This window comes from Cetorhinus maximus, chromosome 26 (genome assembly GCF_964194155.1).
Source record: "Cetorhinus maximus chromosome 26, sCetMax3.hap1.1, whole genome shotgun sequence".
Classification (NCBI taxonomy): domain Eukaryota; kingdom Metazoa; phylum Chordata; class Chondrichthyes; order Lamniformes; family Cetorhinidae; genus Cetorhinus; species Cetorhinus maximus.
The window spans coordinates 29,655,516-29,671,721 of record NC_135904.1 but is presented as its reverse complement, the minus strand read 5'-3'; the positions used below and the strand labels follow the sequence as shown (position 1 = coordinate 29,671,721).

At 44.9% G+C, this 16,206-nt stretch overlaps 1 protein-coding gene across 5 annotated transcripts in view; it reads right to left on the bottom strand.

The window, feature by feature from the left end:
• LOC144668409 (transmembrane 6 superfamily member 1-like) overlaps positions 1-16,206 on the bottom strand; it is a 59,115-nt gene that overhangs the window by 19,551 nt on the left and 23,358 nt on the right. For 3 of the 5 annotated variants that reach the window (XR_013573494.1, XM_078530428.1, XM_078530431.1), the window contains 3 exons: positions 6,844-6,948; positions 6,338-6,430; positions 3,007-3,126 (listed from right to left, as the gene is read on the bottom strand). Coding sequence is in view for 4 of the 5 variants with exons in the window: in XM_078530428.1 (XP_078386554.1) it covers positions 3,007-3,126; positions 6,338-6,430; positions 6,844-6,948 (318 nt within the window). In the remaining variant the exon portion in view is untranslated. Of the gene's footprint in view, positions 1-2,807; positions 2,901-3,006; positions 3,127-6,337; positions 6,431-6,843; positions 6,949-16,206 lie in introns of all 5 variants that reach the window. The other 2 variants (XM_078530429.1, XM_078530430.1) reach the window with 1 other exon arrangement.

Sequence of the window (16,206 nt, the reverse complement as noted above, 5' to 3'; positions counted from 1 at the left end):
AAGAGACAAATTAACGTGTTGTTACCAGGTCTGATGACGCACCCCAGCCCCTGCGGCTCCCACCAGTTGCAGAAGGGCCTCAAGTGTACCAGGAAACAACCCATGCTTCCTTCTCCAGGGACACCCAGGTGCGAACGTAGCCATGGAAGAGGAGCAGACATTTTGGCTGACCAACCCCCTCCACCACCAGCCGCCTGGGCCTGTGCTTGGCCAGGCCAGGTGGACAAGGAGGTCCTCTGCCCTGCCCATTCCCCTCCACACCAGGGGACCAAAGATCAGGTGCGTGGGGCTGAAGTGCAACCGAAAATTGAGGAACAGTCCCTTCAAATAATGAAAAAAGGGGGAAGCAACCTCGCACAGTCTATGTATACGTGGAACACGACTCCTCAAGGCAAGTCTTTCTTTATGCTACTTTGATCGCATCAGTAAGATAAAATAATTAACCAATTAAATGAAACCAATTGAACAGATTGACAACCCTTGAAGGGACATTGTAACAAAAACATAAAACTTCAGAGGAAGCTTTCTAATTAAATTAAAATGTTGTTTTAAAATGTTAAAATGTTTCCCCTACAGTTCCCTCCAGTCACAGAAGGCCTCAACTATGCCAATGGACACTGCGTGCTTCCCCACCAGTAGATCTTTCTTTATATTCTCTTTTTAATAAAACAAAATCGATAAATTAAACCAAGACGAGCAGGAGACAGCCCCTCGTGGGGCACTGTAACAAAAATCAAAAGCTTACAAAATCAGATTAAACTAGTGTTACCAGGACTGACAATACACTGCAGCCTCCATAGTACCCACCGGCTGGCCTTTCTTTATATGTGCTCAATGTACTTAATCAATCAAGGCCCTTCACCTGTGTGTCTTTAACCTTGATAAAACAATTAACATTGGAAGCCTGACACTAAATAAAGCCCCAAATATTACAAATTGCACCATTTTCCATCAGGATGCAACCTCTCATGAGGTTTTATATAAAGTTACATTTCTGACAGCAGCCACAGTCTAACTGATCATTACCAGATTTAACATTACCGTATAGACCATGTAAGAGCAGGAATAGACTTGATGTTAGACTTGTTTGTTTTCTTTTCCCAGAGAATATTGAGCCTCTGGAATACATTGTGGCTGGTGTAGGCAGTTACTGACTCTCTACTTGCCTTCAAGTGAGATCTGTACCTGTTCCTGACTGGGGCAGATATTGTATCATGTAGAAGCTAGGTGTAATTACGGCTAACAGCTCTTCCTTCTCCTTCATACCCTAAGAGGACAGTTGTGACCATGGACTTCCACTGGATTGGTCCATGATTATGCTTGGCAAAGTACTGCAGTGGTTTGCCGTGGTCTTCTGCAGTGTGGCTGACCAGGAAACTCTCCCGCTCTTTACCATCAGGCATTTTGGAAGGATTTACAGGCTGATAATCAACCTGTTTGGCCAAGTTATGAACGCACCTTCAATGGCCATCAAGTCCTGAAGTAAGACTTGAACCCAGAGCTTCTGACCCAGAGGAAGGGGCGCTACCCATTGTGCCACAAGACCTCCCCATCAGTAACAGCACTATTTCAAAAACGGCAGGGAGCTTTTCTAGCGTCCTATATTTACCCCTCAATCAACACCACCAACACAAACGAACTGGTCACTTACCCCTCTGTACAGCTCTCTGTACAGCAATCCAGTCAGGCCCATTCTGCTGCTCTATCCCCATATCCCTGCAAGTTTAATTCTAACGTTTGGTGTCCATGTAATCACCTAGATTGGTTTCAGGCGTCTAAGGGAGCAGGAGAGGAATTCTCCAGAGTATTTTTCCCACGTATTGGCTCTGGGTTTCTTTGTTCCTCTTTTTTTTTGCTGTCTCTCCCAGGAGATTAACATGGACATTGGCGACGGGAGGAATGTGGAGGAGCAGGGATAGCGTTGAGTCATCAAGCTCTGGCCACCATGATGTGGGGCAGGTTCGATTAGCCAACCTCTCTCTTCCCGCCCATTAATTTGCATGTTTGGATGGAGTTGATTTACATAAACCGTGGCAATGTAAACCAAACTGAGAAGGGCTCCCTTAAACCTATTCCAATTCGAACCGGTGACCAAATAATGCAGCAAAAATAATTAGCGTATCTAGTCATTCGACATCACAGGAAACACAATTTTACAAAAAAAAAATTAACATACAGCAGGCAGGAGTAAATTGATGACTGTGGGAGAAGTATGACAAACTGCCCGGATTATAGTAAGAAAAATTTACAAAAATGCTGCACATAAACTTGGCAAGCTAGTCAGATGGAAGTTCTTCAACCCAGCTACACTGATTCATTCCTGAGTTGTCGGATGTGAAGCATTAAAACAAACCATCCAACATCATGAATGAAGCTGAATTACAAATAAGTTCGTGGATCCAAATTTTGCAAAGCATTTTGGGATTGAAAGGAAAATTGTGCTTCTAAGCGGAATGAAAACGGTTTTGTTGGGTAATTATAACAAATGTGCGGATGACAAGCTGCACCCACCCTTCCAGGAATGAACAGTAAATGGGACGTTGTTGCAAACCTGGGTGTGCCACAAATTCCTTGGCGCACCCCCTAAACAGCTGCCCAGATACTCCCCCTTCAAGCAGTCCGGATCAGAAGGGTTTGGAAAGACATTTCAGCTCCAACTCTTTGCCAGAAGGCGGTTGCTGGCCTGCTGTAAATTCAATAGAATGGTTGGTCACAGAATCTCTGCATGAGACTGGGGTGGCTTTCACTTCTGATCGTACCCAGTGATTAGGATGCGTTCGGCAGTCAAATAGCCTACTAACGCTCACCGTCCAGGCTCACACATGAAGGATAGTCACTTGGACGAGGAAGTGGATGGCTACCAGCTCCAGCGGAACCAAATTCCCTTCATGGATTTCCGCCTTCAGTGAGAAAATTGCAGGGGTGCTTTAAAAAAATTTAAGCTGGACAATGTGAAAGGAAGTTCCTATCAATAAGTCAAGGCACAATCCATCTCAGTTTTTTTACCTGTGCAAGACCTCCTGCATGAAGCAGTGCCAAGTCTGGAAGCCAGGAACACCCAGGAACAAACAGACCGTACAGGGTTACGATGCAGATCGGGACAGAGTAAAACAAGTACACCAGCATCTAACAGGAAGAGAAAATGGGTGAAGAGTAAAACTCACTAACAATCTTAGGATGTTTGAAATGGACAGGCCTCAATGAAAAGCAGCGTTATTTTCAGAAACTCAGGAATTTATTCCACCTTATATGTAGCCTGGCTGTAGTACCTACCACAGACTAATAGGCACAGGTCTCAAAATACTGAGCAGGAGGCCAGGGGAATCCATGCTTGACTCCAAAATGCAAGTCCAGCACTTCCCCATTCCTAATGTGCATATACAGGAATCTCCCATTTCCAATATGTAAATCCAACATTACCCATTCTCCAGCATGCAACTCCATTACTCCCCCATTCCCAAGGTACCAGCTTATTGTTAACTCTCCGCTTGAGCGGAGAAGGGCTCCCTTAAAACTATTCCAATTCAATTGAGTGCTCAGTGGGTAGCACTCTCACCTCCCAGTCAGAAGGTTGGGAAATCAAGTCCCGAGCCAAAAAACACCTTGCAGTATTTTTGCCACAAGGACCTTTGATTTTCAAAGCTTGCCTCCTGAAGGACATTTCCAAGGGATGTCTGGGTTTAGGATCCACATACTAGATGTGTGTACAAAACCTCACTGCTGGATTCCGAACGAATACTTTGGATCAATCTGACAGGCAGCAGTTGTTCTCTTCCAGGTATTCGCCAGTCATTTATGAGTCTGTATGAACAATGGTCTCCATGGATGGTCAAAGCGGCTCTGTACTGCCAGCAAGGCACAGACTCACTTCTCCCACAGCCTGCTGGATTGAAATAGGTTTGAATCGGGCAGATAGCAAAGGTTTTTGCAACAGATCTAGGCACAGATCAGCTTCCTGTTGATGTTGTGTTGAGTATGACTCAGCTCTGAGGGAAGTCTCACTCTTAGCAGCTTGTCCATGGACATATTCCAGCACAGATCAGATGTAATCCCTGATCTTCAAGGAAAACAGCTTGACTGAAAATGTCAGCAGAGGCTCAGCGGGTAACACTCTCACCTCCCAGTCAGGAGATTAGGAAATCAAGTCCCAAGCCAAAAAACACCTTGCAGTATTTTAGGCACAAGGACCTTTGATTTTGAAAGCTTGCCTCCTGAAGCCTGGAAGTCTGCAGCTTAGGGTGTATAGGGCACTGCCATTCTGTTTGTTACATTCCCCACTTGGTCACTGGCAAAAATGGGTAAACACTCTTTCATTATCTGGTCCATTAAAGTAGCACATTGACCACTGTCCAAATCCTGCTCACCAGAAAGTTGGCACATTGACACAAAGGCTTTGAATGTTTGTCAGACAATACAAATTTCTGTGGGATTAAAAAAATTACGTCAAGAGAACATAATTTTGAAAATTTTGTAAACCCCCCCTCCCCCCACCACCCCACCAAGGCAGGTGGCCCCGCCCATCAGCCGGAAAGTTGGGGATGAGCCTCCCTCCGCCTGCCCAGTAAAACCACCACTGCATTTTACCTGGTTCGGGCAATTAGTTCCCTGAAGTCGTGCCTTCCACCCCCCCTGAGGCAGGATGACCCTAGGCTAGGAACACTGCTGGAGGCCAGGAGTTAAGGTGAGTGGGCGGGCTCGCCAGGGCCAGTCAGGTAGGCCCCAGCCAGGGTGGGAGGGCATGATTGAGAGGTCCGAGGAGGCTCTTCAAGCGGAGGTGCCCCTCGCCATTAGGTAGGGAAGTGCTGCAGAGAAGATTTCCACAAGCCTATGGGTGAAAAAGTGCCTCCTAATTTCGCTCCAAAGTGGCCTAGCCCTAATTTGAAGAATATTGCTTTTTGCTCTATAATCCCCACCAAAGGCAATTGCTTGTCTGCATCTACCCTAATAAAGCCCTTTCTAAATGTAAATACTTTGATTAGATCACCCCCTCAGTCTTCTAAACGCAAGGACGCACAAGCCTAGTTAATGTAACCTATCCTCATAATTGAACTCTTTAAGCCCTGGTACCATTCCAGAGAATCTGAATCTTTGTTTTTCCGGGATGTGTTTTCTATTTCCGTTCCATTTTCTTTGTTCATCCACGGGGTTTCCCCACTTTCCCAGCCCGACACCAATACTTCCTCCCCTCAGCCAATAGGAGGTGCTGCAGACCAAAGAAGAAAGCCATAACTTGGATTTCTGTAGCAGCTTTCATGACCTCAGGAAGTCCCAAAGCTCTCCTGAGCCAATGAAGGGCTTTTGAAGTGTAGCCAGCGCTGTAATGTAGGTACACAGGACTGTGGCCGGCGATTTTCCAGCCTTGCCGTGGGGGGGACCTGCTGTGGGGGATGCGACGGGCCAGCCAAAAGCCCACTGACCTTCGGCAGGACCGGAAGATACCAGTGGCGTGCGGGGCCAGCAAATCTTGGCCTGTATCTCTGACTTCCACTTACCATTCCTGGGAGAGCTAAGAGCCTCCTGACCAATGCGGTTCAAATGGAAAGCGGGTGGAGGAGAAATTCAAATTGTGCTGGTTTCCAACGATTGAGTGATTCAAACACGGGGTCTGAAGATGCCGGCAAGGAACCCAAGACAAATCTGGCCTCGTTTGAGCTAATCGGACAAGTTGTAAACGTCAATTGAGTCCCAATTAAGAACCTTGGGAATTTTTCCAGCTCCACTCCAAGCCTGTCCTTTGTGGGGGTGGGAGAGTTAAGCAGAAGGCAGGTACACCTGGGTTGGCAACGTTACACAGCCTCTGGTGCTCCTGGCTCTAAAGAAATGTTTCCTTCCCTTTTTGTGGCCTGACTCCCATTGCCTCTTTAAGGGTTGCTGGTCAGGCCACTGAAGACCCAGGAAGGCCGGACAGATTACTAACAGCAGCAGCTCCACTCATTTTATGCCCAATTTTGTGCTGGGGTCCTACAACCAGCATTGGAATCTCAACTTGGCTTGCAAAGCATCTAACACCAGTCTCAGGTGGGCATTTACAAGTTCTGGAGAAAATCGGGTACAGCAATAGGGATCCAAAATTCGCCACCCACAAAGTTGATATTTCATCCCTAAAAATGGGTGGAAAATGGCCCCATTTCCTTCCCAGCGACTGAAGTTGATCTTTCTCCATGCACTAAGCTCTGTGTCTCTCCCTCTAACTCTTATTTGCATAATAAATGAATCGATATAGCCAGTGCATACAAACACTTAATTAAACAGCATTAATGTAGACATCATTTATTCAGAGTTACATGAATAATAAAATTAAACCGACTGGCCAAACAAAGCCTCAGTTCCATCTTACCTGTATCTTTGGGTAGGCTGCAGGATCTCTCAGGTATGGCTCTTGGTGCCTCAGGTATTGTCTGCACGCCTTGATAGGACAATCCAAAGCTACCTACGGCCAATAAGAAGTCATCAGTACAGTATGCGGAGATAACTGGGAAAACATAGTGAGAGAACTGCATGGCATCTCTGAATTCACCTCAATGTTCCACACGCCGTAAGTTATAGGAACTTCTCAGACTACATACTCATTTACGGCAAAGGTTACTATAAAGCCATTACTGTTTGCTGTTGAGACAGTTTCAATGCAGCAAGACTAACTAAATTAGTGAGTTCCTGAAACTGCTGAATGCTGGTTTTAGGGTAGAGTATTAAAAGGAAAAAAACGAGTAAAGATGAAGTTCTAAAGCAGTTGATTCAGGGAACAACAAATTGAAAACAGCTTAACTTTTTAAGCGTTAACTCTTCATTACACTGCAGAGCTCCGGTGATTCTGAAAGAAAGTACCTTTTATGCTTTCCTTACCAATCCTCTGAAGAGGCTGAACCCAATGGCAAGAATGAGAGAGATGACCAGCAACAGGTCGAAAGGTCTCTGTAGCAGACTCTTCTTTTGAGCAACTTCAATAGCCTGAAATAATGGAAACTAAGTTTTTGTTTCAAATAAATCCGTTCAAAATTTAAACCTAAAAAGATCTCATGGTATCTGCAAATTAATATGTAACGTGTTCATTTGATATTCCTCTGCTATTTTGCCAGAATTAACCAGTTTATTTGAAGTGGGCAAACTGTAAGCCATGGCTCGCTGGTGGTTCCCTTACTGCTGGGTCAGAAGGTCACAGGTTCAAGCCCCACTCCAGAATCTTCAGCACAAAAATCTATGCTGATACTCTAGGACAGTACTCAGGAAGTGCCACACTGTTGGGGGTGCTGCCTTTTAGATGAGACATGAAAGGGAGTCTTCCCTCTCAGTTGGATGTGAAGGATCCCATGGCACCATTTCGAAGGTTAATGACTTGGCCAATACTTTACCAATATCAATAAAACAGATTATCTGGTCATTGTCACATTGCTGTTTGTGGGATCTTACTGCCATGTTTCCTGCATTACAACAGTGGCTACGCATAAAAAGTACTTTATTTGATATAAAGCACTTTGGGACACCCTGAGGTTGCGAAAGGCACTATATAAATGCAAATCTTTCTTTCTTAAATGCCTATGTTAAATAGCAGATAGAAGAATGTCATTCAAACAGGTTAAGTATTTTGCCCCAAGATCCTTGGCTTTAATGTTTAATACTTATTAATCCAAACTTCTTACACAAAAGAATTACATTAGTTGGTAAAACATAATGGGATTTAAATTAGATGACCCTGAAAAAGAGAGTGGAATGTGGTATGTGCCCGTTCATTGCACTGCAGACAGTATGTTAAATTAAATCTGTTGACTACAATACTCAAAAGCCATTGCAAGATCCAGCTGCCTTTGCACATTTCTGTCATTCTCCCTCTCTATGTACTCCACCCCTCATAACCCCGCTGTGATTTCATTTCAGCCCCAAAGCCTCCCATTTCTCTGATCAGCAACATTCTCCACTCCGGCCACCAGTCTCGTCTTCACTTTGTTTAAAGATCTGGTTGGAATCCGGTCACCAATGGTTTTCCCATAGGAATTGGTGTTAGGGCCTTTGCTATTTACACTAATGGACTAAGTGTAGCTGTTGTGGAAAATGATCTACAAATTTGAAGAAGATACAGAGATTTGTACAAGAGTCATGACTGTAGATGATGCTCAACTTCTATAGACAGATTTAGATGTATTGGGGCATTGGGTCTGTGAGTGACAAATGATGTTTAACTTAGAACAGTACAATATTTTTCACGTGAGCAGGGCAAATGGTGAACGAGGGCATCTTTTAGGGAAAAGAACTAAAACTGATGGAGAAAGAAAGATCTGGGTGTTATAGTCCATCAATCTCTAAAGATTCATGACCAATGCAGTGAAGTTATAGCCACAGCAAATCAGGTGCTGGGATATATTTATAGAACAATTCAGTGTCATTTTGTCCTTGTACAAGACCTTAGTTAGAATATTGTATTCACTTATGGTCTCCTGACATAGTGGGTGCTATATAGGCTTCAGAAAGGGTACAGAAGAGGGTCACTAGATAAATTCCAAGCACAAAGTGTCAGAAGGCTAAGACCTCACTCTATATTTTTATAAAATACATATAACATCATGGTTAATTTATAACATTTTTTCAAAACTGGACAAAGACTTTAAACTGACTGAAGCCATGGCTGGCTAGGACTCAAACAAAAGGAACTCCTGGCATTCAGATTAGCTGGCGCCTCGTTATCTCTGAAGAGACGCTAACGACCCAGTAAGCTGCAGAAGCCCAACTTCCAAGGGAATTATACCAAGGCTATTTACATTTCTTAAGCCAGGCCTAGCCAATGGAGGCTGCCAGTTTGCTAGGGAAAAGGACCTAGAAACCTCTTTTGAAATACTTAATCATTAAACATTAACACTCCCAAGAATCCAGACAAAGGGATATAAATCTTTTGTCAAAGCCAAAGTGGAGAAGTGGGAGTCATGTCACATGAACCCGCTATCTGGAAGAACCAGTTACCCTGTCTTGCTGTACTGCCAATCAGTCTGTCATCTTCCAACAAGCAAGTAGCAGCTCAGAACCAGAGCCCTGGCCAGGTCTAAATGCCTGGCCCCATCTACGCTGTTTCTACTGGAATAATTTCTGTACCAGTGCCTGCAAGACTAATTCATCTCTGCATGCCTGTCCCATCATGGAAGTCATCTCTACTGGAAAAGTGAATTATCCAGCATCAGTCTTCAACCTGCTGACTTTGTGAAAGAATACACCATTGGACTTTGATTCTGGACTCTGGACTCACATGAAACAATAATTCTTTATTCTGTGGTTTTTGCCCCATAAACCCCTTTCTATCTCTATTCCCCCTTCTTTTATTGTATGAGTGGAAAATGATGTTGTGATCCCTCCTCTCATGTGTGCGAATAAACTACTTCTCTGAATTCACCCTATCTCAAGTTTGCTGTGGAGTTATTAATAGAAATTGGATCACACCAAAACTGAGAGATTGGGAAAATACGCAGCACTTATAAATGGGGATATCACAATCAAAACACCTCCCTGTTTATGGACAGGTGGTGAGAGGAGAAATCAGGGGCTGCTTAAATTAAACCCCCTCCTGTCCGTAACAAAATAAAGCATTGCAGTCATCTAGAAAGGCTCAAAGGGTTGAGGCTGTATAGAAGTGCAGGTATGGGCTGATCTGATCGAGGTCTACAAGCTGATGAAATGACTAAATTGTACCTGTGTATGCCAGTTGTTTCAACTGAATAGGTTAGGGATGGCCAATGACAGTCTTACAAGTTATGAAACAGCAGAACCAGATTAGATACTAGGAAGAGTTGTCTTTTATCTTTTATTATCTTTTGCCAGTGAATAGTGAGCTTGTGCAACAGGTTGTCAGCTTGTGCAATGGGCACCGATTTGGGGAATTTCTTCAAACGAGAGCTGGGCTTATATTTAATAAGAGCCGGATAGCCTACAAGGCTCATTAGGAGCATGATGGTCTCCTGAGCAAGTGTTGATTTAGCTGAGGGGGCAGATGGGAATTTTCCAAATTTTGTGCTCCCCTAATTAGCCTTGTTCTTATTTCCCACCATCCTGAAGAGATTGCACGGTAGGATAAGGAATAGGCACAATGCATCACAACTGTATGGGTCAAGCCAGATAAAGCAGATAACTCATTCCTGTCCATCATTTTTTATATGTCCTGATGTAAAGCGCTGAGACCGGGATTTTCTGGCCCTATCGTGAAGGGACCCATCGTTGGAAATTCGGCCCAGCCAAAAGCTCGTTGACTTTCAGTGCGACTGGGTGATCCTGGTGGTGGGCAGGGTGGGAAAATCCCGCCCTGAGTATCTTAAGTACTTTACGCAATTCAAGTTTAATCACAATTTATGGGGTTGAATTTTGCCGTTGGCGAGCAGGGGGCGGGGCCCACTCGCCAATGTGTGAAATGACACGGGATGATGTCGGGCGGAACCCGAATCTTCAGGAAGGCGGGGGCACAGCAAAATCAGCTGCGGACCCGCCGACCTGTCAATAGCCAATTGAGGCCATTGACAGGATCATTGATACAATTAAAGGACCTGCCCGTCCAACCTTAAGGTTGGCGGGCAGGCCAGGAGCCCTGGCGGACAATAGAAAAAACATGAAACCTCATCCACCGGCGGGATGAGGTTTCATGTAGGGATTTAAAAAGTTTAATAAACTTATTATGTAAATTATGAACATGTCCCGTCTCATGTGACATTGTCACATGAGGGGGACATGTTAGGGAATTTTTTTTTTTTCTAATTTTCATATCTTTATAAGTGTCAGCGATCTCCCTGAAGCAGCACTTAGCCTCAGGGAGATGTGTGTTCTTTCGTGCGCATGCGTGAAAGAGCGCACTCTCGCTTTTGGGGAACCCCCCCCCCGCCCGCACAGGGAGCGCATAGCGCTTCCCGCCGGGCGTCACGCTGGGTGGGCCTTAATTGGCCCGCTCACATAAAATGGCGGCGGGGCCCACTTCTCCGACGGGGATTGGCTCCCCACCCGCCGGAGATTGGGTCGGGCCCACCCGCCGGACAGGCAGACAATTCTGCCCATGCTGTTATGGGTAAGTAGGTAATTCAAAAACATATGATGGCTGCGGAGTACAAAAATAGTTGTGAACTTTACAGAAGCAAACATCTTTCAAATGATAAAACAAATCATGAAAGGAGGTTTCATATTAAGGGCAAAAATTCTTTTTTTTTTAAAGTTTGTGAAATTAATTGATAAATGGAGATTAAACAAAATACAAATTAGGGAATAATATATTCTTCCTGTTTTGTGGTTGAGTCGTGCCATTGAGACATCACAATTTCTACAAGTGTCTTGCTTTCTCAAGGGGAATACACTATGTGGACAGGTTACGTAAACTTGGCTTGTGTGCCCTTGAGTATAGGAGATTGTGGGGCAATCTGATCGAGGTGTTTAAAATGTTAAACCGGTTTTATAGGGTAAATACAGGTTTCTTTTGGCGGAAGAGATCAAAAAAGGGGACATCCTCTTAAAATTAGAGCAAAGCCATTTAGGGGCGAAATCAGGAAACACTTGCTTACATGAAAGGTTAGCAGAAATCTGGAACTGTCTCCCACAGGAGGCTGCGGAGGCTGGGAGAATTGGAGCTGTCAAGGCTGAGATTGATAGATTCTTGCTGGGTAAGAGTATAAGAGAGTGAAGGTGGGCAAATGGAGCTGAGGTACAGATCAGCCATGACCTTGTTACGATTGGGATGGGAGGGGTGCACGAATTATCAAGCCCCTCTACTTGTGTTTAATTTTCTCACCAAAATGTTTACCTACACCTCTGGTACCCAGAGTAAGAGACTCTGGCCGGGCTACTTTCAACAAAATTCAGAGGGCGGGATTTTACATCCCGTGGGCGGGCGAGCGCCCAATCCGATCGGACGTTAAAATCACGGGCGATGACGCCGGGCGAGCATCCTGACATCATCGCGCACTCTCGCAGTATTCCGGTCGGCGGGCGCGCGGGAGAGTCAGCAGTGCATTGCCGGCAATTAAGAGGCCTATTAAGGCCCTCGATCAATTAATTTCTGTCTATTTTTCACTGCCCGTTCAACCACATTCGGTTGGCGGGCGGGCGAATCGGCCAGGCGGCCTTTGCATTTTTGACGAAATCTCATCCACGGACAGGATGAGGTTTCCAACAGTAAATAAAAAAAAAACCAAAAGGATTTTTTTAACATCAGTTTTTACATGGCCGTCTTCACACGTGGGGACATGTTTATATCATTTCTAAAAGCTTTATTTCTGATTTTATAATTCTAAGCTCCCCGAGGCAGCTCTGTGCCCTCAGTGTCCGCTCCCCCGCGCATGCGCAGACTTCTGAGCTCACACTCCTCCCCTCCACCCCCCTCCCCCACCCCAGCAGTGCTGGGCTCCCCGGCGCGCCTTTCACTCCGGCCTGCCGCTAATTGACCAGCTAGCGTGAAATCATGGTCGGGGCCCGATCGCGAACGACAGACCATTTCACAGCCGCTCCTGAGCCCACCCAACAACCGGAACATCCTGCCTCCAGAGTGATTAATTTATTAGAAAGAAAAGTTCCTTTTAAACAAGTTTCAAGAATTGGTTGACACACGATCGTAACCCGGAAGTGTAACTAACTAACCCTTTGAAACTTCCCCAGCACACACACACAGACAGGCAAACAAAAGACACACAGGTAGTCTCTGCAGAGTCGGACAGATGGGAAAAAAAAACTTTCTTAGAAAGGGGAAAGAAAGATTGTAGTTCACGGAGGTTCAATGTTCGGCCTGAAGTTTCCTCAGGTGAAGACGTGTTGCTGGGCCCAGTAGATGTTGGGAAGTTCACCAACGATGCTTCAGCATGGAGGAGAGTATAGCTGGACCAATTCTTCCTGTTCAGCTAGCAAGTCCAAAATTTTGAAGACAAACTGCACTCAGATGAGGATTATCTGGCTCCTGGTTGAGAACCACAGACGGTTTCACAAAGCAGAGGGGGAGAGACAGCTAGTCAGGGTAACCTTCTGTTCTCAGCCTTTCCCTAACAAGACTGAAAGCAAAACCACAGGTTCAAACTTAAGGTTTTTACCTCTGCTATGCGATTGCCTTTTTGTCTTCCAGCTTTTAATTAATTAAGTATTTTGCAGCTCAAAACAAACGAACAACATCGTTAGTTACACTTCTGGATGACCATCTCAAGTACCATCCAGTTCAGATGATTTCCTGGAAGAGGCTTGCTTGTTGACAGTCCCAAGGTGAACTTATGACCCTTTTAAAAAAAAAACTCTTGGGCAGCCTCCAAGGTCCAAATAATGCGGTGTCCTTCCATATTTTAAAAAGAAAATCTAGTTTAAAGAGATATGATTTTAACAATCTCATTGAATAGCAGAGGAGAGTCAAGGGCCTGAAAGTCCTTGTCGCTGTGTCCCAAGCTATTGGGAACATATGTCTCATCTCTGTGACTGCATTTTTGAGGTATTATAAATATTTAGAGTCTGCTTTGCTAATGTATGTGCTGAAAATGGTGCTATAACCGTTCTTTGTGCTGTTGGGAAGTGATGCTTCACCAAGGATGGCTATAGCACCATTTTCAGCACCTACGTAAGTAATGCAGACTCTAAATATTTATAATAACCTCAAACCTGCAGTCAAAGGGATCAGACACATGTTTATGGGAAAGAGTTTAGCATAAATGTTAACATTTGAAACTAGTGCTGGCAAGGTTCTAAACAATCGTTTGCAAAATGGATTGGTGAAGCTATAACATGTCCTATTAAGGCTCACATAAAGAGTGTTTAGAAAGCAAGCACAGGTTGTTCTATAAACCTGTGCCAGATTGACTCTATGCAAACCTAACACCACAGAATTCAGGAGCTGTTAACCCAGCGCAGTTCCTGTCAGGACCTCCCACTGTTTTGCAGTTGTTTAAAGCAGAAAGCAAAGTAATGCCCAATCTCAGTTTTATGGGCAGAATTTTGCGTCCCGCAGGTGGGCGCACGCCCGACCCGGTCGGATGTGAAATCGCGTGAGACGACGTCGGGCGAGCACCCTGACGTCAACGCGCACTTGCGCCATATTTTGCTCGGCGGGCGCACGCAGAAGTCAGAAGCGTGCCCGCCGACAATTAAGAGGGCAACTGAGCCCTGACAGCACTATTGCCTGCGATTTTCGAGGCCCATCCAACCTTACGGTTGGTGGTTTGCATTTTTAATCAAGCCTCGTCTAAGGGCGGGATGAAATCTCTGTTAGGAAATAAAATAAAATTAAAATAAATATCTGGGGACAGCATTTTTATGAGGTGTGCTTTCAGGTGCTTAATTGTGATGCATGGACATTTTTTTTTTACAGTGTTTTACACCTTTATTTCATTATGTCTGCAGTCCCCTGAGGCAGCTGCCTGCCTTCAGGAAGCTCTCTCGCAATGCTCACCCACACCCACGGTGACATCATGTCCCACCCTCTTCCCGCCCCCCCTCCCTACCCCAGCAGCGCTGAGCTTTTCAGCGCGCATTTCACACTGGCTGGACATTAGTTGGCCAGCCAGCATGAAATCGCGGTCGGGGGCCGATCCCGGTCAGCGGTCCGTTTCCCGGCTGCTCCCGGGCCTGCCGATCGCATGTGCCTGACAACTGAAAAATCAGGCCTCTGCGTATACAACGTATGGAATATAAAGGTTGGAAAAACATGCGGCACGCTGTGTTTATCACAAATCTTTTGATCAGGAGGTTGAATGTCATCAAAAATGGAATATCTTGGCCGTTAGTTCTCATTTTCTGAGATGATAACTTGCCAAAGGGACCAGAACAATTCCACTGGTAATGGCTTCTGGCAAGAATTTACATTTTGGACAGCTTGGGAGTGCTGATCCTCCACACCAAGTCCAAAGCTGCAACAAGTTTTGCTTCACAATAAATCAATTATCCTGAGTTTATTGGAAGAAGCCTAGCTATAGCCTCTTTTATCCTGTGCCTAGCAGTAGCGAAGGTAAACAATTGGCCGATTACCCACTTCTCTCACCTCCATTTCACGTCAATGTAGCACACAAACCTTCACAGACGTTGCTAATTCAGTCATTATGACGGATCACAAATTAGTGCCTTGTGGCATGCTATGCTTATAGATACTGCAAGCAGGAAGTATTTGTGCAACTTGATACTGGCCCCAAATTTACTTATGCTCTACTTACATTTCGCGTTGCATTTGGAGTATAAATCGTGCCTAGGAGCAGGGCCAGAAAACATGGCGAGCCATTCAAAACTCCATTGACTTCAGCCGGACTGGAAGATCCTACCGGTGGGATGTGTCGGCATGTCAGTGACACAGGAGGTCATCATTATACATGTTTAATTCACTCACCAAAATCGCCAATTCACTCATCAAAATGGTCAATTGTTTACCTTCACTACTGCTAGGCACAGAATAAAAGAGACTATAACTAGGCTTATTTCAATAAACTCAGAATAACTGATTTATTATGAAACAAAACTTTTTAAAAACAACTGGTTAAGGTACAATTTGTAATCTGGAAGTGTAATGACTTACCCCTTTTAAACACACGCACGCGCACACATGCATGAATTTTACAGCCCTGTTGTGGCAGGAACGGGGCCATAAAACGCGGCAAGCCATTCTAAACTCCATTGACTTCAGTGGGAACTTAAAAGCCTGCAACCTTAAAATTCCGCCCATGCGCACAAAACAATGGACAAGACAAATAAGGTCTGTGCAGAGGTTGGCATAAAGGAACACTTTATGAAAAAGGATAAAGTTCAAAAAAGTTTTGACGCTGTCAATTTGGTGTTCCTGCAGGTGGAGACAGAGCGCTGGTCACAGTAGCTGTCTGGAAGTCCTTTCCAAAGGATCTTCAGTGAAACATTGTCTTTGTTAACTCTCACTTGCCGCAGCCTCGCAGGCTTTCAAATACAGATGAGTTATTCTGAGATGAGGAGTTATTCTGACTGAAGGTGAACACCCACCCTGGACTGCAGGCAATACAGGGGGAGAGAAAGAGAAGAGCAATCTTCCTTCATAGTTTGCTCCCATTACACACACTCAGCTCAAAAAAGAAGCTCAGACAGAACTTCTCCCAGGCTAGGTGCTTCTCAGCCAATCAGCAGCAGCCCGCAGCCAGGCAATAGCAGTTTTTAAAAAAATTTTACATCAAGTAATTAAAATAACTAATATCTCCCCAGGTGTCTTGCTGGTCACTTAGCTGAAATTGTGCAATTCCTTGGAAAAAGCAGCTTGCTCACAGACCAAAGTGAATT